The sequence below is a fragment of the Vulpes lagopus genome, chromosome 15 (genome assembly GCF_018345385.1).
Source record: "Vulpes lagopus strain Blue_001 chromosome 15, ASM1834538v1, whole genome shotgun sequence".
Classification (NCBI taxonomy): Eukaryota; Metazoa; Chordata; class Mammalia; order Carnivora; family Canidae; genus Vulpes; species Vulpes lagopus.
Genome location: NC_054838.1, coordinates 7,864,624 through 7,888,604, shown reverse-complemented (window position 1 = coordinate 7,888,604; position 23,981 = coordinate 7,864,624). Strand labels below are relative to the sequence as shown.

Genomic DNA, 23,981 nt, shown 5'->3' with positions numbered 1-23,981 from the left:
GCTGTGTCGTTCACTGACCAACTGTGAGACCTTGGAGAAGTCATTACCTACCCCCAGAGGTCCGTTCCCTTCCCGGGAAATGAATGACTCAAGTAGCGGATCTCTTCCCAGGTCCAACATTTTGAGGATTGCATCGTTCTAGCCCTGGTCTGAGCTGGGTGCCACAGGGCGAGATCCTCACCTCTCTTGTTCTGAATGTCATTCTCGTATTAACACAGGCCAAGATCGCATCCGTTTTTGTCGCTGTCGTGTTGTAGGACTGCGTGACAGTGAGCCTAACTGTTGAGAGAAATCTTCAGGCATGCCACGGTGCAGCTGTTATGCCTGCTTCGTTTTCATGTGGTCTTTTGGTGTTAGTGCAGAGCCTTAGATGAATCTTCTTGAAATAAAAGGGAGAAGGTTACACATTAAGGGTAGTTAATGCTCAGAATGCGTATCATGAAAGTATTCTGAGATCTACGAGATTGTAACTTCACAGGGGGAAAGCGGGTACATCCTCTCCCTTCTCTTGTATAGTTTTTCTGGTTAGTGACTCTTACCTATTGGACAGCTGTCTTAACTGACTTAGGTGGGGTGCCCATTTTTGGCTCTCTCCGTTAACACCGTGTTTACCAAAATGCGTGCCATGATACACTATTACCTTAAACTATCCCATAAAATCAGTTTAGGGCAAAACACAGTCAGAAATCATAACCAGGGCAGCCCCGGTGGTGCAGCGGTTTGGCGCTGCCTGCAGCCTGGGGTGTGATCCTAGAGACCTGGGATCGAGTCCCATGTCGGGCTCCCTGCATGGAGCCTGCTTCTCCCTCTGCCTGTGTCTCCACCTCTCTGTGTGTGTGTGTCCATGAATAAATAAATAAAATCTTAAAAAAAAAAAGAAATCATAACTATTGTGTTATCATTTTGGATTTGCCCAGTGCAAGTAAGCCTAGTAAAGGCTCTTAGAAGTCCTGCAAGGTGGAGCACCCGGTTGGCTCAGTCGGTTGGGCATCTGCCTTCAGCTCAGGTCATGATCCTGGAATTGGGGGATCGAGCCCCATGTTGGGCTCCCTGAACAGCAGGGAATCTGCCCCTCCCTCTGCTCCTTCTGTCTGTCTGTCTGTCTGTCTCTCTCTCTGTAATGGATGAATGAAATCTTTAATTTTTTAAAAAAAGTCCTGCAATGCAAGGAAACTGACACTACTGAGCCCTCCATTTTCCAAACGTACCTGACCTTGGAACCCCTTCTCTCTATAAATGCCTGTTTCCATTGTTCATCGGAAAGCTTTCTGGCCTAACGCTGGTTTGAAGGCTCCTATTTTGAAGTGCCCACCTTTGGCCCAAGAGAAAGCAGGAAGATTGGGCTGGCATCTTAGGGGAGAAAGCCTGCAGAATTCCTTAACTCACTCTTAGAGGGATGTATTTACAATAGCATACGACCATCGTGCTCTGCCAAAGAGCTGTTAGCTGTGGACAGTGACCTCTTGCAAGAATAGGATTTGCCCCTTGTAAACTATTTATAATCTCTCTGAAATTTCATACACCCTTAACACAAGGGAGACCGGTTTCTGCGTCCAGTTTTGTGCTTTCTCATAGCCATATATGGTACAAGACAGAGAAGTGGCTTGACCAATTAAAACCAAAGCTTTCTCCTGAAACCTATTACTTGGGATTTCGAGCAAAGAGTTCAAGAGAGGGGAAGGGGGTGTTGTGAGGGTGATGTGCCTTCACAAAACAAAGATAAAGAAGAGGAACAGTTTATTTTCAAAGGTATCTTCCTTCAGCTGTCGGAAAGTGATTTGCCTCCTTCTCCAGCCGAGATGGGAGGCTTTTAAAAATATGTGCAGGACACCTTGTGATATATCAAGTATATGGGGGAGGGAGGGAGAGATTTTTAAGAATTCTCTCATAAGACTTTACTACAAGGTCAGATGTAAGCGCAACTGGATAGTAGTATTTCCAGGAAGTTAACCTTTGTTTAGCTTTCCCAGCTCTTTATGGCATGAAGGGTGATTGGAAGAGAAGTACCTTGTAAAACTGGAGGCAACGTAGTGAACGCTGTGTAGGACCACAGTTATTTTCGTCCGCGGCCTTTTCACTACCAGGAGAGAAACCATTGATTTCGTGACCCATGGTGTCACACCTGTTTTATCCAAAATAAGCCAGCGAAGGAAAAGAATGACCTTGTCATATATTAAAAAAGCAACTGCAGTTGTTCCAGCTGTTGAGAGCCCCTTCTTCCCCTTCCTCTGGGGTGGAAAAGTCACCGAGGAGGACCGGGAAGCCTGTGGCTCGCAGGGAAGAGCTGGCTGCCGTCTAGCAGGATAATACACTTTCGCATTCTGCACATTTATTTCTGGCCACACCCTCACAGGACACTGGAGTATTTGGACCTGACCTTTCAGTGACCTGTGGCAGCAAAATTTCCACCACACGTAGAAGCAAAAAACCACTAAAAGCATCACCGAAGTTTCTAATCTTTACGGTTCACTTAGCTCTAAGGGGAACAAACTGGCATAATGAGCCAAGAGGCGAAAGCAAGGCGCACCTGCTTTTAATTTTGAGCCACATGGAGGGGATTGAGCGTGGGGAATAGTTTTTATTTGTTTGTTGGTTTTTCCAGCGACCATTTCTGGGCACCCACTAGCACATCACCCATTCTCCCAAGTAAGCTAAGTGCAGCTGCTCACCACAGTGCTCACGGGCCAGTGCCAGGGACCCCAGAGAAGCCTCAGCAGAGTCGTAAGGCTCTTCCAATAGAAAGTGATGGCCTCTGGTTTGGGGACTCTGGCGGTTTCCTGGAATGGGAGGTATGGAAGGTAAAGTGGAGGCTGAGGGTGGGTGTGGTGGGGGGCAAGGGGGGCCATGAGGATGACAAGGCCTGCCAGTCCTCGTCGCAAACAGCTTGACTGCAGAGCTGGTGATGGCCAGTTTAAGGAAGAATAATTCAAGTGGTGTAATTTGCTTGCCTTCTAGAGTCTATTAAAGAGGATCCTTATTCCTTTGAAGCAGAAATTGTTTTCAAGCTAGAGTAAAAGAATACTAATGAAGTAATATTCTAAACTATACAATCTCATGCGATTCGTTAACTAGCAGAGATGCTTTTTCTTTAATTTAGTGAACATTGGGACCCCTGGGTGGCTCAGCAGTTGAGCATCTGCCTTTGGCCCAGGGTATGATCCCAGGGTCCCGGGATCGAGTCCTGCGTCAGGCTCCCTGAATGGAGCCTGCTTCTCCCTCTGCCTGTGTCTCTGCCTCTCTCTCTCTCTGTGTCTCTCATGAATAAATAAATGCAAATCTTTAAAAAGAAATTTAGCAAACATTTATTGAGATTTCAGTGTGTGCCAGTCCCATGCTGAGAACTGGGAATAAGGTTTAGGCCATAATGTCCAGAATAGTGTGTTACTTGCGGCCAAGTAACAGTCTGATTGTTTTCATTGTGGTTAAAATACACCTACTATAATATTTATCATTTTAACCATTTAAAAAATGTACAGTTCCATGGGGCGCCTGGATTGATCAGTCTGTTAAGTGTCTGCCTTCAGATTAGGTCATGATCTCAGTCCTGGGATCGAGTCCTGCATCGGGCTCTCTGCTCAGCGAGGAGCCTGCTTCTCCCTCTCCCCTGGCTCATGCTCGCTCAGTCTCTCTCTCTCTATTTCAAATGAATAAATAAATCTTTTAAAAAAGATTTTCAGTTCCATGAACGTTTTTAAAATGTTCAGTTCCATGACATTAAGTACATTCACGCTGTCGTGCAGCCACGACCCCCATCTCCAGAACTTTTCGTCCTCCCCAACTGAAACTGTATACTCATTATTCCCTCCTCCTGTCAGCTCCTGGCCCTCATCCTTCTACTTTCGTATCTATGAATTCGATCACCCCAGGGACTTCTTGCAAGTGGACTCATACAGCATTTGTCCTTTCGTGACTGGTTGATTTTGCTTGGCATAATGTCTTCAGGGTTCATCTATGTTGTACCGTGTGTCAGAATATTCTTCCTTATGAAGACTGAAATAATATTTCATTGCGTGTACATGCTATATTTAGTTTATCCATTTATTTATCCAAACGCTATCCATTGTTTAACCTCTGATGGATGCTTGGATCGCTTCTACCTTTTGACTATTGTGAATAATGCTGCTGCGAACATAGGTGTACAGATATCTGTTTAAACTCCTGCTTTCACTTCTTTTGGGTATATACCTAGAAGTGGAATTGCTGGGTTGTATTTCATGTTTATTTTTTTGAGAAACTGCCATTTTGTTTTCCACAGTAGCCGTCCCATCTTATATCCCCACAGTAGCACGCAAGAGTTCTAATTTCTCAATGTCTTCTACAAAGACTTTTCTTTTTCTTTTTTTAATAATAGCCACCCTAATGGGTGTGAAGTGCTATCTTAGTGTATTTCTGACTTGTATTCCATGATGATTAGTGATATTGAACATCTTTCCCTGTGCAAATTGGCCATTTGTATATCTTCTTTGGAGAAATGTCCATGTGCCCATTTTTCCATCAGATTGTTGATGATAGGGACTGCATTAATAGTGCAACTTTCTAGAAATATTTATGTAGATCATCATCCTTATTCTAACTTGGATGTTCTCAAAGTCTATGGAATTGTAGACAGAAGAAGGTTCTTAGAGTTTGGGTCCCAAAGCTAGCTTCTTCTTACTCTATATCCTGGTATTTTCCTGCCCATTTTCCTTGGTGGTTCTCATGCCCCCTTTCTCTTTCTGTATCTGCAATGATCCTCTGCAAGAAGGATTGAACAGAAAACTATATTTAAGCCCATAATATTAGGCATTGATCATAGCATTGCTGAGAATGCTCCCTGGTCAGGTTCAAGGTCAGAACCACTTAATGGATTGAGTGAGGCTCCTGTGCCCCTCTGTGGTCTGGTGACTGACTAACAGAATTGTAGAGAAATTGAACTGAGCAACATTGAAAACCACCTCCAGCCTGTGTGGCTAGAGTCCATGGACTTTCAAAAAAAAAAAAAAGAAAAAACAGAAAAAAACTGGTTTCAATTATTCTAACAAATTTGAATGCTCAAGATTGACACCTTGACAAATTATAGGGAATTACAAACATTTTCCCAGACCCAATTATCAGGTCTTTTCTTGAAGAGTATTGGGAGGATTTAGGCGGGAAACGTCCCCAGGGCAGGTTTAAAATCACAGTGTGGGTGATAGGAGCTGGGATCAGCCTGCCTAGAACACATTCCCTGTGCCCCTGCTGGCATCAGGACCAGACCACCAACGTCTCCCTAACTGGGAGGCTGGGGACAGAAGGGACTGGGGGCCAGTGTTGGCCCTCCTGGAGGGAGAGAGGAAGAAATGCTTATTTATCTGCCTTAGACAGTATTTTCATTTAGAAAGTATTTTGGTTACTGTCAGGGAAGGTTAAGGCTGGTTGCCAGAAAAACCAAACTTTCCCCCTCCCCACAGGAGGATTAATGTTCTCCCTAAACCCTTAAAAAAAAAAAAGCCTTTTCTCTTCTTCAAAGACATCCTGTCTGCAGTGTTTCAAATGAGACTTTTCCTTCTTGTGGTGGTTTGTCAGTTGGTGGTGGGTGAACCTTGGAAGCTGGTCTTTTAGAAATGAGATGTTCAGGCTGCAGGGAGCAATCCCCTCTAGGCTCATAAAATCTGTTCAGGGGCTCTGTGATAGGCATTTAAAAAATGAATTAGGGTAGAGTATATTAGAGTTTATTGCATGTAAAAAGAGTGTGTCTTGATATTTTTCAGTTTTGCGTGTGCATGTTTGAATGTTTGTTGGATGTGATGTAATGTGTCATTCTTTTTTTTTTTTAAGATTTTATTTATTTATTCATGGGAGACACAGAGAGGCAGAGACATAGGCAGAGGGAGAAGCAGGCAGGGCACCCGACGTGGGACTCAATCCTGGACCCCAGGATCATGCCCTGGGCGGAAGACAGGCGCTTAACCGCTGAGTCCCCTGGGCGTCCCATAATGTGCCATTCTTAACTGTTTGGTAGTTAAAACTTGTTAAAGCCGTTATTCCTTAAATTATCTTTGGCTAAACAAGGCCTGGTCATGTTTGCCATTCTCAGCAGAATGGGTGCTAAACAAATACAAATAAATAAAACTCTAAAAAGTAACCATTTCAGATTAGTTTGAACCTGACTAGTTCTAATTTGGGACTTCTGATTTGATTTCTAGTTTGTTGATTACATTTTCCAAAAACAGTGGATTTCAAATAAGGTGGTACTTATATTTATTAAATATGTATACATAAAATAAGTATTTCTTGATTTAATGGAAAAGTGTTTCCCCAACTTCAGTCTTTCACAAACTTGAGTGAGTTTTGCCAAATTTGTGAACTGCTCATATTTTTGTTTTATATTTTCCTTAAATCGACTCAAATTTTAAATCTACATCTAATATCCATGAAACTGTTAAATTATATATGAACTCTAATTATTTCTTCTAATACTGCAAAAAAATAAGTACGGCTTTTATAATATAAAAATACTCCTCTGGGGGCACTTGACGGGATGAGCACTGGGTGTTATTCTGTATGTTGGCAAATTGAACACCAATAAACAATAAATTTATTATTAAAAAAATTCTTGAAAACAAAACAAAAAAAAATACTCCTCTGCCTCTGAAACTAATAATACAGTGTATGTTAATTAAATTGAGTTCAAATACAAAATTAAAAAAAAATATATTTATCCATGTGCCATTGAAAATAGTCTCACCTACCATTGCTGGAGAAATGCTGATATTCAGAACATTCTTTTATGCTTCTCTCTTTTCTCCCTCTTAGATTCCTTTGCTCTAACAAAGGTTTGTATACATGAGAACAGAAACTAGAGCTGGTCCTTATTAGGGAGAGAAGTCCTCTTGATTTTCAAGACCTCTCCCCACATTCCCTCCCCCAGGCTTGTTTTCATAGAATACTAGCATTTCTGAATTCACAAGCTCCTCATTCAAGGCTGACTCTTCCTTGACCCAGCCAGTTTTCTCTAACATTCACTAGTAAACATCTTAAGAGAACCATGGAGGCTGAATGCTTGAAGGTAAAGAAACACCTGTTATGTCAGAGCACGGAGTAATGACAAAACTTAGGGAGGGCTGCGTTCTCTGGCCCCAGCCTCACTGGGCCTTTGGAGATTCACTGAGATGTAAATGGAAGCAGAGCTGAAAAGGCTCTAGAGAAATAGCTCATCCTCTTTCTTACAAATGGGGCGACTGAGGCCCAGAAGGGCAAAATGGCACATCTAGGGTCACAGTGTTGGTTGGTGACAAGGCTTAAGGCTTGGCTCACCTACCCACATCTCTCATATTTATTTCACTATCTCAGAAGCATGGTAGGGACAGTCTTGTGCTAGGAATCACAAAATCCTGGCATTAGAAATGGCTGCTTTCCAAAGAAAGAGGAACAGCCCCCAAACAACCTCTTCAGCCAGCGTCACTGATGTGATACCTTCAGAATGATGGGAACATGTCAAGACCACTCATGACCTGGAGATCCTCTCAGGATTAAGGGGATTTCTAGCCATGACCTAAGTGCAAAATGTAGGTGGTCTTATCCTCAGGTGCTCTGGTGTCCTGTTGCCCTACTCAGGAGACTCCTGTTCTAGAAACCAAATTCAGATCATCTCTACCTTTTCCATCTATGAGAGTAGCCTTGACATGTCCCCATGATTCCATAACCAGGGGAGCCCAAGCTAAATACCAATCCTGAAGCTCTGAGTCCTGATCTTGTTTTTTGTTTTTGCCGGAGTTTAGGCTAAAAAGTTCTAAGAAAACTCTAATGACTCTAAGGCTGTGTCTCTGTTGCCTTAAATGTGAATAGCAAAAGCCAAAACTACCAACCTATAATTAAAAAGCCACATGTGGGGACGCCTGGGTGGCTCAGTGATTGAGCATCTGCCTCCTGCTTGGGTTGTGATCCCGGAGTCCTGGGATCGAGTCCCACATCGGGCTCCCTGCATGGAGCCTGCTTCTGCCTCTGCCTGTGTCTCTGCCTCTCTCTGTGTGTCTCTCATGAATAAATAAAATCTTTAAAAACAAAAACAAAAACCAAAGTCACGAGTGTTTCCTATGCTCTGACAGGCTATAGCACACAAAGATGAGCCAGGGAGAGTGGACCAGGGGGATAGCCAGCCAACCTAGGGCAGAAATATGGTGTGACAATTCAGAGGTCCTTGACTCCATGAAGGTTTCCCAAATGGGAGAATTGATGGATCCCGACCCTTAGGCCTCGTGCTACATCGTACAGCCGTCTACAGTCCTTTGTATTGTTCTGTGTTTGAGGCTTGTTGCCTCTTTGGACAGTGCGTTCCTTGAGGGCAGGAGCTGTGTTTTATTCCCCTGTATTCCCAGGGCCTAGTGTAAATAGGTGGACCTCTAAAATCCATTTATGGGAAGGTATGAACAATGTCTGAGGAAAATAAAGAGTAGGGAAAAATGCCATGTGATATAAACCAAGTGATTCATTCAGCTGTAGGGTCTCACCGTGATAGAGAAGGCATTTGAGCAGAGGTTTAAAAGACAAGTAGGAGTTTCAGGGGGGCCGTTGTGGCACAGCCTGAGGAGGGACAGTGTGAGTATACGTCATGCCTACGGCGTGTGAGCCCTTTCCTTCAGCTTGGTCCGTACATATCACGTAGGGGAACCAGGTGTGTGTTTACATCTGGATCAGTCGTTAGCTAGTGAGTCCTAGGTCAACTCCTAGCCGTGTATGTTAGTGTTACAAATACACAGACATGCTAGGTAGGGGCAGTTGTCAAAACCATCTCAAGTAGGCTTTATAGAAGTTCCAAGGAATGTGTGGGAGCAGAGAAGTCGCCCTGATCCATGTACATACGCTCAGTGGAACGTGCCTAAGACTTCTTCAGGGAAGAGGGGCGCACCTCTGAGTGTGATGTAGTTCCTGTGAGGACATTGTCACAACCTGCCCCCCCCCCCCGAAGGCCTCCTTTTGTTTAGCACTTATTTTCCAACAAATGATAAAATGTATTATCTACGTTAATTATCATCTGTTCCTGGATACCTGGGTGGCTCAGGGTGTGATCCTGGGATCTCCGGATGGAGTCACACATCAGGGTCCCCGCAGGGAGCCTGCTCCTCCCTCTGCCTGTGTCTCTGCCTCTCTCTCTGTGTCTCTCATGAATAAATAAAATCTTTAAAAAAAAATTATCACCTGTTCCTCTCTGCTGGAACGTAAACTCCATGAAGGCAGGGGCCGTGTTGTTTTGCACTGATGTATCCCGAGTACCGAGAACAGTGTCTGACACACGCACTGAATGAATGAATGTTGACACGAGTGATCTGAGCCCAGGTAAAGGGGAAGACCTGTTGTCCTAAGAGAACTGGAACTCGGGATTGGAGATCACTGGTATTTCCTCCGGAGAGCCAGCCTCTGCAGGGTAGGTGCCTCCTTTCCAGTGGCTGGGCTGGTTTGTGCCCCGCCGAGGATGTCGTGAAGGTACCTGAGCAGCAGGAAAGTTGATACCTAAAAAGCACTCTCAAGGGGCCCTTGTTGAAATAGTCCTTCATCACAGGAGGTAGGTGTGATGATGCAGTCCCGAGAGCACTGTGTCAGGAGACTTGGGCTCGAGTCCCAGCTGTGTCCACGTCCAGCTATGGGTTTTCAGGGCAGCTGTTAGCCTTCCTTTGAGCCTCAGTTTCCTTACTCCTAAGAGGGAGGCACTGAACCCCTCTTCGCTGTGTGCCTAGCACTGCGCCTCCTGTTACCAGGAGGCCCTCCGGAGGCAGCGTCGGGCCTGTGGAGACCCTCTGACAGGCAGGCTGTGTGGGTGGGTTCATGAGCCTGTTTCCAAGCCAGTCTCCGGCTCTCCCCAGGAAAAGATCCAACAACGCCCCGTGAGTTTTGTTAGGGAGGATTGTGCAGCACCCCCCGCTCCCAACCCAAATCCCCAGTAAGTCCGGAAGATGTATGTGTTTTAAAACATTGGGAGGTCTGCTTTGGATCACCCTGGAGCTGTGGCTTCCCGGCGCAGCTGGGAGCGAGAGGAGGGAAGGGTTCCTCTGCCGGGAGCGCTCTGGGCTCGGTGCGCGGGTCCCACGCGGGGGCTCCCTGCACTCGGCTTTGGCGGCCGTTGACTTTTAAATCATAAAAAGCCGCTCTATACACAGTTTACTCTGTTGCTAGAAGGCAGCGGAACCTAGGTATTAAAAAAAAAAAAAAAAAAAAAAAGGGCAGAAGAAGCAGCCGTTAATCCCGCCAGGCTTCTGGGCACTGGAGCAGTTGCGGATGACAAAAGTTAATTAGAAACATGAGCAGTTTAACTGAAAACACTTGTGACAATTGGAAGAGCAGCCTCTCCGGTTGGAGAATTTTTCCTGGGGAACCGTTGTGGGAGAAAGTGGCCGCTGCTAGGTAAGTCCGGTCACGGTGACTTTGCAGACGCGGACGTGCCCGTGGGGGGCTGGAGCGGCGCCTCCTGTCTGCCCCCGTGCAGCCGGCGGGACAGCTGCCCCAAGGTGGGCGACGGGCTGCGTGGGTCTCCGTGCCCCCGGAGGAGGCCGTCGCGGGCCCCGGTTCTGGAGCACGGGCCGCCTTGGTCTGGAGCCGAGCTCGGGTTCGGAACCCGCCCCGCTCGGCAGCGTTCTGGTCCTAGCTTGGAAATGGCTTGCGGCTTTTCTGAGAAAAGAGTCTGGCTGGGGAAAGCGTCCCCGAGCGCCAAGGGGGAAGCCTTGACTTTCAGATGACCTGTGTGTTTTCATGCCTACGGTGAAGCCTTGTGCAGTTGATACTCTTGAGCTGAAAATTCTTTTTTTTTTAAGACTTGCCTGAATCATGTCTGTACTTCTTGCAAAGTGTCTGCATAGGAAAAACATATATGCTTTGATAGGACCTAGCAACTTCCTCGGGTAATTATTCTTCTGCAAAGATTTTGCTTGGTTTCTCTCTCTCTCTCTCTCTCTCTCTCTCTCTCTTTCTTTCTTTCATCCTGTTTTAATGTCTCTCCTGCATTTTCTTAAAGTTGGCTAATTCCCAATTATTTCGCATAACTGGGAACTTGGGTTGTGGGTTGAATGATTCAAGGCAGTAGGCGTTTCCTACGACTTCCCTCCACCCCGTAGTGCTGATGCAGGTTTCTGTTGGTTTTTCCATAAACGTATGCTTGATTGTGCGTTGCACACGTTGACGTTAAGATCGGTGCGCCTTTGCGCGGCATATACCGGAATGTGACGGCGGAGGTGAACGAACGGTGTGTGATGGGAGAGCAGAAGGAAGGTAGGACTTAAAACTTAACCACAGGTAGTGCATGAGGCGGGTGACGGAGCCATCTGGCAACTGGGTCGAGAGTGCTGGGCCCTCCCTCTCCCTCCCCGTCGGTGCCCGTCCGTAGGCATAACTCGCTTTTCCTTCTCCTCCCCATCTCCGCAGAGCCATTGGCGAGCCCAGCATCCTCCCACCCCGGAATGAGCGAAAATGCACCTGCTCCTCTGGAGAGTGGCGGCACTTCCACCCCCGCTAACAGCAGCGCCTCCTCGGCCATCCCCCAGCCCGGCGCTGCCTCCAAGCCCTGGCGCAGCAAGTCGGTCAGCGTGAAGCACAGCGCCACGTCGTCCATGCTCTCCGTCAAGCAGCCCGTGCCCGAGACCCCCAGGCCCACCCCCGAAGCCATGAAGCCGGCCCCCAACAATCAGAAGTCCATGCTGGAAAAACTAAAGCTTTTCAACAGCAAAGGGGCTTCCAAGGCAGGCGAGGGCCCGGGGTCGCGGGACACGAGCTGTGAGCGGCTCGAGATCCTTCCCACCTTCGAAGAGAGCGAGGAGATGGAGGCCACCGGGCGCTCGCTGTCCATGGCGGGGCCGGCGTCCAACAGCCCCAAGATTGCGCTCAAGGGCATCGCCCAGAGAACTTTCAGCCGGGCGCTGACCAACAAGAAGAGTTCCCCAAAAGGCAGTGACAAGGAGAAGGAGAAACAACAGCGGGAGAAGGAAAAGGAGAAAAGCAAGGACCTCGCCAAGAGAGCCTCTGTGACAGAAAGGCCGGAGCTCAGAGAGGCGCCAAAAGAAGACCCCAGTGTGGCGGTGGTGACCGAGATGCCAAAAAAGTCCTCCAAGATCGCCAGCTTCATCCCCAAAGGGGGGAAGCTCAACAGTGCCAAGAAAGAGGCTGCCGCCCCTTCCCACAGTGGGATCCCCAAACCCGGAATGAAGAGCATGCCCGGAAAATCCCCAAGTGCCCCTGCCCCTTCCAAGGAGGTGGAGCGGAGCCGGGGTGGGAAGCCGAGCTTGGGGCTCCCCCAGCAGAAGCCCCAGCTGGACGGCAGACACTCCAGCTCCTCCTCCAGCCTGGCGTCCTCAGAGGGAAAAGGCCCCGGAGGGACCACCCTGAACCACAGCATCAGCAGCCAGACCGTCAGCGGGTCCGTCGGGACCACGCAGACCACGGGAAGCAATACCGTCAGTGTTCAGCTACCTCAGCCCCAGCAGCAATATAACCACCCCAACACTGCCACCGTCGCGCCTTTCCTGTACAGGTAGGTGCGGCCGCCCGCCTGCCGTGGGCCGCGGGCCCCAGAGCCGCTCTGGTAGCTTCTAGGTCTTTGAGGGCAGGAGTCGGGCCTGCCTTCCAGGAGCATGAAAGCCGCCAGCCCGGGTACCCCTCGATCCGTGCCTAGTGGAGCTACCCACGGGCGTGTGAGGGCACAGCAAATACAACATGGTCGGGTGGGGGGGCAGAGGGGGTGGTGAAAGAAGGCTAAAGAGAGGAGGCAAAATTGGTCCCCAGGATGAGGAGGAGCTGGCCAGGCATGGGGGGGACCCAGGGGCATTTACAGGAGCAGACGTGAGTCAGGTGCCTTGGTATTGCTCGGCAGGAGAGGCCCCAGCAGCAGCCCTATAGGATCCTGATCGTGCTTCCATAAGTGAAAAACGCAAAAGCCTGAATAACTGACCCTTCTCAGAGGGGTTGGTCTTGAACTTCCAGATGCTCACAGTTTTTACTCCATCACACATATGAAGTATATTTTTTTCAGTCCTTGCTGTGTGCTAGACTGTTTTGAGAGGACAGTGGGACAAGGAGGAGAAGGAACCAGTTCTAGAAGAACAAAAGGACCAGATTCGATTGAGATAGGCCCAGACGTTTGCTTGTCTGACTCTGTCCTTCCGTTATCTGTCCCCCGGGTCCCTCTCTGTCCCTAATGGCACATCCATAGGACGCTGCCTGCTAGGTGTGCCCGTAGCCCGCGAGAGCCTCCGGTTGCTGTGCCATGCACCTTTGTGGAATGGAGGACACTGGCTCTGGGTGGTGCTTGACACACGTGCATGAGTCCTCTCCAGCAGCTGGAAGCTCCCCTAGCACCGCTTTTAAGGGAATCCCGAAGCTTCGCTCAGAGTGCTCAGCTGGCCTGTCCTTGAGACGTGCCATACCTTTGGCCACTCTGCACAGCTGAGTGTTGACAATACCCCTGCATAGCGAGAGGGGTCCGAAGACTGAAGGCCATGTTCTAGGCACTTACTGCACAGCTTCTGCCCTGAGTGTGTACACACATACTCTGGACACGCACACCTGTACACCCAGAGGCAGGGACATACGTTGCCAGCAACAAGTATGGACACAAGTTCACATTTCTTTATAAAATGCTAGTGCACATATGCATATTTGTATTTATGTTTCCCTGTTCGGGTGCGTCGACTGGTGCACGCCCACACTTTCAGCTCCCTGTGTTTCTGTGGTTCCTCTGAGAATTGGATAGTCCCTCTCTCCCTGCCTGGGTTGCTCTCGGGTAGGCCCTGTTACTCTTCCTGCCAACAGCGGCTGGAGAGACGCTGGCCTGAGTGATTCAGAGTAAAGCCAGGCAGGTCCCACCAGGGAGGGGAAGCCAGGCCTCTCCTCCTGTCTCTTTCCTTCTCTTGGGCTCGCCCTCCCCCTTCAGCAGGGGTCATGCCCAGACTTCTTAGTTGGAAGGTCCTCTTTGTATTCCATCAAGTCATCAGCTCAGCTAACCATTGGAGAAGGGTGCCAGGGCTTGGACAATGACTCAGCGCTCGTCTCCATGCCCGGCTTGGAATACAGTTGTTCTCTGAGCCATGGAGGCAACTGAATTGCTCCCCATGAAATTTTTATCGTTCCAATAACGCTAATAGTCCGGAGGTCATGCATATTCAAGCCTGCTGCACCCAGATCCTTGATTTGCATATTCGAAATTAAAATATACGACAGTCTTTGGTCACCATCCATTTCGCTCCCTCTTTCTCTTTCTCTATAATCATTTGAAAGATTGTAAAACATTTAACCTCTTAAAATTTCAAGCTTTTCTGTGAGAGGAAAACTCTTAACAAAAGAGCAAATGTCTGACATCCGGGAGGAATGAGAAAATGTCATGGTATCTGTCAGGCTACATTTCCACGTTCACCCGTGCGAAGCCCTTCTGGCCCCTGTGATGGGCCTTCCCATCTGAGGTGAGCCAGGATGGGAATCGGGGTGCCTGGGCTCTGAGGCCTTTCACTGGCTTGTGCCAAGCCGTGTAGTCGGGGGCCCTGCCTGCAGGGTCAGCTGTGGAATGTGGGCCAGGTCCATGCAGAGACCAGCTAAGGGCTCCTCGTGCCTTGGCCCCTGTGATCATGCCCGAGACTCCATGAGCTGGCTGCTTTGGAAATCCCCATCCTGCCGGCAAGCGCTCTGAGGCTCAGAGTAATTAGGTGGCTTGTACCTAAGTCCAGAGCTAATAGCGAGAAGAGCTCGTGTTTAAACCTGAGTCTGACTAATGAGAGGGACCAAGTTCTTAAGCACGAAACAGTCTTGACTCTAAATCACTGCATCTCTCTGAACCTCGTCTGAATCTGTACAGAGATTGGGTGAAATGAGAGGATTTTTTTTTAATGGGTTAGTCTCGGGGTGCCTGGGTGGCTTAGTGGTTGAGCGTGTCTGCCTTTGGCTCAGGGCGTGATCCCAGGGTCCTGGGATCGAGTCCTGTGTCAGGCTCCCCGCAGGGAGCCTGCTGCTCCCTCTGCCTATGTCTCTGCCTCTCTGTGTGTGTCTCTTATGAATAAATAAATAAAATCTTAAAAAAAATTTTTTTTTAATTAAATGGTTTAGCCTCCCCTTGTGCTCTAAAATTCACTCAAGTTCATGGCTCACTGCAGATAATTTGCCGTGCTCTCCCCTCCACCCCCTGAGAACCTGTCCATATTAGTGATGTTATCAAGGCATAAAAGAAAGATAAATCATCTTGTAAAGTCACTCTGGATGAGTTCTATTTATCAATTCAGAAGTAACATCGATCACTTTCCGCTTGACTGCATGCTTCTGTGTCCTATCACATGTGATTCTTGCAGCAGCCAGCGAAGGTCGCTGTCGTAAGCCCTGCTGTACAGATGGGGGCCTGCGGGGCAGAGGCGGGAGGTGACGTCCCAGACCTGCGTGGCTCCCTACAGCCAGCCACACTCCTATGGCTCTTAGTGTTCGGGCTTCAAGTCTAAGGCTCCTTCTTGTAGCCAGCATCTTTCTAGACTTAAAAATTCCTTTTATTTTTCTTTAAGATGTTATTTCTTTATTCAAGAGAGACAGCGAGAGACAGAGGCAGAGACACAGGCAGAGGGAGAAGCAGGCTGCCTGCAGGGAGCCCGATGCGGGACTCGATCCCAGGACCCCAGGGTCACGCCCTGAGCCAAAGGCAGACGCTCGACCACTGAGCCACCCAGGTGTCCCTAGACTTAAAAATTTCCCATTTGTCCGTTTTCCACGCCGGCCTAAGTGTCTGCTCTACGTGTGAACTTGATCAGCTCGAGTTCTTGTACATACACATCGAAAAAGCCAGTCTTTGCTTTCAGAGAGCTCTCTGGGCGAGGAAAGGTGTATCAACTGGATCCCGTTGTGACAGATCGGCAGCAGGCGAGTACGAGCGCTGTAGAAACACAAGGTGGAGCAACCAGCTAGCGCAGTCCGGGGAGGCTTCCTGGCCTCCGTGACGTGGGAACCGCGTGTTCAAGGGAGATTAGGAGCAAAGTGAGGGAGGAGGAGGAAAAAGAGCCTTAGGGCACAGGTCACAATCACTACAAAGACAAACCCGCTCAGGGCATGATGTTATATCAGAACAGAGAGAAGACGCGGGTGGAACGTAGGGCAGGGCTCTGCGTAAGGGCAGGAGTGGCAGGAGACAGGGCTGGAGGTGAAGGAAGATGCGCCCACGTGGGACAGTGTCCCCCACAGTAAGGACTTAAGGGCTTCCTCTGTAGGCCATGGAAACTATCCGAGAGGCCTTTGATCAGAGTGATGTGATCACATCAGTATCATCAGATCCGTGGAGGACGGTGTGGGAAGTAGACCAGACCTACGAACAGTCTAGAGTAGAGGTCCCAGATCAGATGTCCGATTCAGACCCAAAAGGTGTAGGTAGTATAAATGAGTGGCTTGGGGTAAAGGGGCTGACAGAGGGAGCCCTGGGCTCTCTGAGAGAAGCAGCCATCACTGGGCACCAGCCAGCAGGTGTCACCCTGCAAGAATGTCGGTGGGGAAAAACTCTTGTTTGTCCTGAAAGTGAAAGCAGAGAAAGGGGGAATCCCTGGGTGGCTCAGCGGTTTGGTGCCTGCCTTTGGCCCAGGGCGTGATCCTGGAGTCCTGGGATCGAGTCCCACGTTGGGCTCCCAGCATGGAGCCTGCTTCTCCTTCCTCCTGTGTCTCTGCCTCTCTATGTCTATCGTAAATAAATATAAATAAATAAATATAATAAATCTTGGAAGGAAGGAAGAAGCCCAGATATTTCTTGCAAAATCTCCCCATTTTAAAATGTGGACATGAATTCAAAACATCTTAAAATACTACACTGAGAGGAGGAATCTGTGGGTTGGTTCCAAACCGCGGCTGCCACTTGCCACCTCCAGGCTGGAGGCAGTGAACCTGCTTATGCAGTGCTTGCGGGGCAGAGGTGGCAAGAGCCTGGACTCTGGCCGGGGCAGCAAGGGTGGGTCAAGAGGAGCAGTTGGGGGTCCAGAAATCCTCAAAGGTGGAGACTGCAGGAACTTGGAACCCAAGGCGTCCTTTGGAAGGCAGTAAGGCGGGGCCGGATGGATGACTTGAGGTTTCTCAGTACATCCCCCACATTTAAGACAGTTCACATTCTTGGCAAACGCTTTCTTCATAGAGAGTGAAATCTGGCCGAACGAGTGCAGGATGCTAATGAATTAATAATGCTTCACCCAGGGTCACGCATCTGAGTGTAACCACACATTTGCATGCCATGCCCAAGTCAGCAGAGGTAGTTGTGGCAAGAACGCATTGCACGAGGCGGTTGCCTTGATTTGCTCGACAAACAAGGGCACGGAGAAGGTCTGGGGAAGTACAGATTTCAGTCAAGTGTTGAAATAATGATCAATGAGACCTTTCATCTCAGAAGATCTGAGCCCTGAATCAGAGACGCAGAGGGCAAACACACCTGCTTGGCACCCACTCCTGGCTGGTTTTATAGTCACCTTTTCAGAGAGAGCCATGTCGGGAAGATCTGGGGAGGGCCGCAGGGCTGTTAATGGAGTCATCTTTATGCTTGACTTGCTGGCATTGCTGAGTACTTAGAAGTTGCTCTTTGGCAGAGGTTAAATGATCCAAACCACACGGTACTCTCCAGCGTTTTTCTGGCTAGACCTGGCTCCCTGATGGGGATTCAGAGGAGCAATCCCCGGTGAAGGATTGCAGACCCTCCATTTGGGCAATGAATATTTCATCTTTTACAGTTCGGTGGCTCTCTCTGTTTCTGGGACATAGCGCCACGTGCACTGATGAATTATTTAGAGTTAGTCTGCTGGTCTGCTCTGTTCTAAAGCTTCTTGTTGAAGGGAGTGATGGTGGGTGCTGTGGTCAGAGCACGGTGGTCCAGATGGGGTAGCTACTGCTGGTGACAAGTGTGTCTGCTTTCGCTTATGTGTGAAGGTCCCAGACGGACACCGAAGGGAATGTTACTGCGGAATCCAGCTCCGCGGGTGTAAGCATGGAGCCCAGCCACTACACCAAGAGTGGACAGCCTGCTTTGGAAGAACTCACTGGTGAGTATGGAGCCCCAGAAAGTCTGTGTCTGCTGGTGATGGGACCTCCCGTGTGACCACCTGCTGGAGGGCACGGACCCAGCTTGATTCGAAGTTAGTTTACTGTTGCATTGATGGATGAGCTAAACAAACTTTTCTTTTTCTTTTTTTTATTATTTTCCTTCTCTTCTTTTTTGCCCTATCCTCTCTCACACAATCCACTCCCTTGTCCCCAGAATTGCAAATAAGTCTCTTACTGATTAGAAAATCCTATTTTAATATCTATTCCATTTTGTTCATGTACGTAGGGCATCTGGGCTGCTGTGACACTTAACCTTGAATTTTCTTGTTTTCTTGTTCGCCTGCGTGGCTCAGTAGGCTGAGCATCTGGCTTTGGCTCAGGTCGTGATCCCAGGGTCCCAGGATCGAGCCCCACATCAGGAGTCTGCTTCTCCTTCTGCCTCTCACATGGCTTGTGCTCTGTCTCACTCTCTCTTTCAAATAAATAAATAAAGTCTTAAAAAAAATTTTTTTTTAAAGATCTTGAGCCTCCTTGTTTACTCTTCAGATAAAGTCACTTTCTTTCTTTCTTTTTTTTTTTTTTTTTTTTTAGATTTTATTTATTGATCATAGACATAGAGAAAGAGGCAGAGACACAGGCAGAGGGAGAAGCAGGCTCCATGCAGGGAGCCCGATGCAGGACTTGATCCCGGGTCTCCAGGATCGTGCCCTGGGCCAAAGGCAGGCATTAAACCGAGATAAAGTCACTTTCAAACAGGATCTAGAACTATAAAATACTGTCTTTTTTTTTTTTTCTTTCTCGTGTGGAAGCGCTGATTGAAAATGCATTCTTGGCTTCCTCCATTAATCGGAAAGAAGAGTACAGCATGCCTCTTTTACCAAAAAAGAAACAAACAAGCAAATCTAAATTTTACTTAAGTATAATCTAGATGATGCTGATTTTAGGGGTATTATGGGAAAACAAACTCCACAGTTGTCATGTAGTGACCTCCACAGGTATCGATTTATTAACCTTACACTGTCACAGTCTTAAAGGAGAAAAGTTGACATGTGAGTTTGGATTCCTACTGTGGCACATTTTGAGTTACCACCTCCTCTGTCTTCCCCGGTCCCCAGCTCTGTACCCTCTGTTCCAGCAACTTCTAATCAGGGAAGTAAGTGGTAAACCACATATTTAGCAGTGGTTGTGTTATTCCTCGCATATCTTACCACTTCCAGAGTTGGGTTAAAAATTGAATCCATGTTTAAAATCCACTTATTAGACTAAATACCCATGACCACACCATTTTAATAGCCACATTACAGCTGGGGAATTGGTCTGCAGCCCACGTGATGGAATCATACCCATCTCACCATTAGCTCCGAGTATTCATTTCAGAGGATCTGAGCGATTTAACTGTTTCCTTCTGGTTCTGCTGGCCGGGCACAGTGACGGGGCCAACTTTGCAAGCCATTTACAAGTGATCCATCTTGCAAGTGGCTCAGGGCCCCACATTTGGGATTGATTTTGCGCTTCCTTCTCTCCAAGCTTTGTAGCCCCCTTGCATCTGAGGACATGAATAGCCCAGCAAAAGCCCCGCTACGAGCAGGGCGTGGCGTTCGGCGACTGCTCAGGTCTCCGCACGCATTCCAGACCGTGTTCTTATGTGCACACATCAAAGGAGCTGGGCCAGTGCTCCCAGAGCCCGGCATGTATCAGATGTGTGTCCCGCGGAGTAGCGGGGATTCGTGTCAGACGCTGAGGCTCGGCAAAATTCACATTTGAAAAGCAGAAGCAGCAGCCAGAGAACATTCCACATCACACTTACATTTCAGAGTGACAGATTACAGCCTGTGATCTTTCACCAGTTTTTCTCTTTCTCCATGTGTCTCCTCTGCAACAGGCCTGTGCGGCCAAGGAGTTGCGCAGAGAACCTGAGGTGCTGCAGTTGGTTTGGGGGACAGATCTGTGCAGCCAGTCTTGCCTGATCAAGCACTCTGCTTTCTATGAAGTCTGGTGGCATGGGTTGCTGCTGGGGAATTTTGTTTTTCCTTTTTCCTTCCTTTCTTTCTTTCTCTCTCTCTCTTTTTTTTTTTCTGATCAGAATCAGAGTAGCCTGTCTGCACTGAAGCAGTAGAAATCACATGTGTGACTATACTGGGAATTATTTTATGGAGACAACGAATAGTAGGACAAGGTTAAATGAACTTATCCACAGCTGATCCCTGGAAATGACAATGAGTAGTAGGTTTATTTGGAAACATTCAGGGGACGCCTGGATGACTCCGTGGGTTGAGCATCTGACTCTTGATTTGGGCTCAGGTCGTGTCTCATGCTGCTGAGATCAAGCCCTGCTTTAGGCTCTGCGCTGAGCACGTGGAGCCTGCTTAATAGTCTTTCTCTCCTCCTCCTTCTCCCCTGCCCCCACTCACATTCTCTCTCAAAAAAAGAAAATGGAAAAAAAGGAAATGAACATTTAGGAGACTATTTGACCAATTGCTCTGCTCTTCCCCTCCTGAGGTGGAGAATCAGATGGATTTCCATGTTTCCCCATGGTGCTCTGTCATTTACATGGTGCTGTGCGTTACAGCTGAGCCCTGCGTCTTGGGTCGTGGGGTTAGAAGGGAGCGCGCACACCTGTTTATTATCTGGTCCATGGATCCCTTCTGTCCGTCACTGATGAAAAATGTCTTTCAGTCTCTGCCTGAATATTCGTGACAGGAGGTTATTTCTTCATGAGGCAGCCCTTCCATTTTTTTGTTGACTTTAGTAACAGAATTCTTTATTCCTTCCTTTCTAATCACTGGATATAAGCCATCCTCCTGTAGCCCATGGATAATTTCCATCTTTTGTCATACAACGGCTTCTTCCTTCAGCCGGGTTCCTCCCAGGTTCGTCTTATAACACCCTGACATCCTCCAAATTCAGGCCTACGTGATCAGAATGGGGCGTTGTATCCATCACGGCCAGTGGCCTAAGGGAGGGCTGAACTTGCAGATATAGGAGAGCCACAGAGAGACACGGAATAGCTCCAGATCTCTGTATGAGCAGAAGTGGCCTCTATTTCCACCAGAGCACGGCTGTGTTTTTATTTTGTTCAGGCTGTGAGTTGGTAGGGCAGTCTCACATCGTCTAAGGAGGCACAATTGACAACAGGATGCCATCACCTAAGCAAGGCAGGTGTGTTACTGGTTTGCCTTTCTGCTTTGCTCTTGGAATATAGTGTGTGTAGAGCTCTGAGGGGAGCAGACATTTCCCAGCAGAACCCCCTGCACCCTACCCCTGGCCCGAGGGAAACAGGAAACTCGAGTCCAACAAGCCAGGTATATCATTTTGTGCCAGGCATAACATATGCATCTTCATTTGATCCTCCAACTGACCCTTTCAGGGAAGGTTTTTGTTCCCATTTTACAGATGGCTTTCAGAAAGATAAGTGACTTACTCAAAGTCAAGTGGCTAATCAGCAGCAGTGCCAGGATGCAGGCCTTTATCTGTTGAAATGCAGAGAGTCTTTGCTTTATCTTTAACTCTGCGCTGACCACACATTTTTAGACAATAAATACATCTCAGGCATCTATGGATTTGTGTGACGGTTACTAAGAGTAAGGGTGAGATACCATCCCATCTTGAACATCTTTGAATGTCTAAAGGAGAGTTAGTGGGCAGACATGTCAATTAGGAGAGACTTGGAGAAATAAGTATAATTATGATGCTTTGGTATGTGATTAAGTTAACACATTAATTTGAAAGCGTGTGCCTAGATTTAGCTTTGGTAAATACATGTGTGCTGCGGAGGCTAGAGCTGTCCAAAGCCTCAATACCTTTTTGGCCTTTGGCTGTAGCTAGGATGCTGCCAAACTGTCAGCAAATGATCTTACCTGATGGCCCCAGGAGACGGACACAGGTACATTTTTCCAGGGCCACACGGGGAAGGTAAGTAGACATTCATCCCTGCTTTCATTTCAAAACACACACGTAGATGTATTTCTAACTAATTGGGTGGGAAATGCAAGCTGGACCACTTTCCAGATAAGAGCAAAATGCCTTGCAACTTTCTCTTGGTTCAAAAGAGGGAGAAAATTGAAACCACTTGGCATTTGCAAGGACAAGAGAGTTGGCTACAGCAAATTTCCTCCATAAAATCACTCATGTATTGTTCGGTCCATCTGCCAGCCTCCAGGCACCACCGTGTCGAGAACAACCCTATGGAAGCTGTTCCGTCTCAGGAAGGAAGTCGGTTCTATGACGTTTCTTAGCTGCCTATTGCCTTATTAATGACAACCGCTGGGAGTTTTACTTAGCATCTGATGTAACTCCCACTCGCCACTGCCCCTGTGTACTGCATTCGACGCGGAAATTTCTTTCAAAATGTTGCTCGACGCTTGAGATAGTCACGGGCTTTTTTTTTTTTTTCTTTTTTAAGATTTTATTTATTTATTCATGGGGGGTTGGGCAGAGACACAGGCAGAGGGAGAAGCAGGCTCCCTGCAAGAAGCCCGATGTGGGGCTCGATCCTGGATCCCGCCCTGAGCCGAAGGCAGATGCTCAACGGCTGAGCCACCTAGGCTTCCCAGTCACAGGCTTTTAAAGAGCATTGACCATGGTTCTGTAGTCTTCTTGGCCCTCCTTGGAATTACTCCGAGGGAAAGATATCTGCTTCCTTTCATCATTCTTATACTTACTCCCATCTCCTCTGCGCCATCTAAGCCCAAACAAAGCACAAGAGCCAGTGAACCCAGAGCAGGTGACTCTTGAGGGCACGTGGTTTCCTAGCTTCTGTGTGGCCTGTTTCTCCTGGGAACACTTGGGCCAGCTCAGCCTCCACCTGGCCAGGTGTCCTGCAGAAAATCTCGCCCAGAGAATGGAAGTCTCTTGTCCGCCCCAAAGAAAAGCCCTCGGCCTTCTTGCTGGCTTCCCGCCCCGCAGCAGCAGCTGGTATGAGTTGGTGCTCGAGGTGGGCGCTGTGCTCAGGGGCTCCCCAGGCCCTCTCCCACCGAGTCCCCACAGCTGCCCTATGAGCTGGGTACTCTCGCTGTCCTCATTTTAGTACCATGGAATCTGAAGCACAGAGAGGGTCAGCACCTTCCCCACAGTCACACAGCCAGTGATTCAGAGGAACCAGAATTTGAGGTGACATAGTAAATCTAACAGGAAGAGGCAAGCCTCTCTCTGTAGAAATACTTGTGATTAGGAAATAAAGATCTTTCAGCCACTGTGCACATCCCAGTCATGAAGTAGGGCTAGTAGATAGCAGCGTGTTATCACCAATGGGTGAGCAAATAAAATGCCTCACCCACGCTTTGGCATGGGCAGGGGATGATTCGCAGAGAGTGCTTAGACCTAACTTACGTGTGTTCCTTTATTGGAGACGGTTCAAAAATGTACCCCAGACTAGGTGCCTTGCTTCTCCTGCAAGCTAGACGTTACCTACTTCAGGAGAGACCTGGAAGGAGAAGAAAGACTTCTTAGGTTTAACAACTCACTTGGTCGTCCATCCTCCCATTCGTTCTCAAATCCTTAAGCGCCCACAGTGAGCCAGGCCCTGAGCCTGGAACACACTGCGTTTCATGTTGCTCATGATCAGTCAGAGAATTTAAAGTCTTGACCCTCCTCTTTCCAGGGGAAGATCCTGAGGCTCGGCGTCTACGAACGGTGAAGAACATCGCTGACCTGCGGCAGAATTTGGAGGAGACCATGTCTAGTTTACGGGGGACTCAGGTCACGCACAGGTACCGAAAGCGTGGATTTCTTCGCCAAATTGCAGGCAGCCTGGTTTTCACGCAGCTTCTCCCGTGTGTGTGCATGCCACTAGCAGGGCGGTTTGGCTAATAATGGAGTAGATACCTTTGATCCCCAGATGTGCTGGAACTCACAGAGAATGTCATACGACGTGCAGAAGAGAACTGTCAGGAGCAAAAATTAGTGTAGACTAGTTCCTCCCCAAAGCAGAAGGTGACTAATCGGCTCGACGGTGGATGTTGTAGACCGGTTCCATTTAAGTTTCGCTTTCCTTGCATTTTCCAAGCCTG

At 48.2% G+C, this 23,981-nt stretch overlaps 1 protein-coding gene across 11 annotated transcripts in view; it reads left to right on the top strand.

The window, feature by feature from the left end:
* The window catches only part of NAV2 (neuron navigator 2), a 396,930-nt gene that overhangs the window by 208,172 nt on the left and 164,777 nt on the right, over positions 1-23,981 (top strand). For 10 of the 11 annotated variants that reach the window (XM_041729744.1, XM_041729743.1, XM_041729751.1 and 7 more), the window contains 3 exons: positions 11,371-12,472; positions 17,860-17,972; positions 23,573-23,681. In XM_041729744.1, coding sequence (XP_041585678.1) covers positions 11,371-12,472; positions 17,860-17,972; positions 23,573-23,681 — 1,324 coding nt within the window. Of the gene's footprint in view, positions 1-11,183; positions 11,218-11,370; positions 12,473-17,859; positions 17,973-23,572; positions 23,682-23,981 lie in introns of those variants that run through there. The other variant, XM_041729749.1, reaches the window with a different exon arrangement.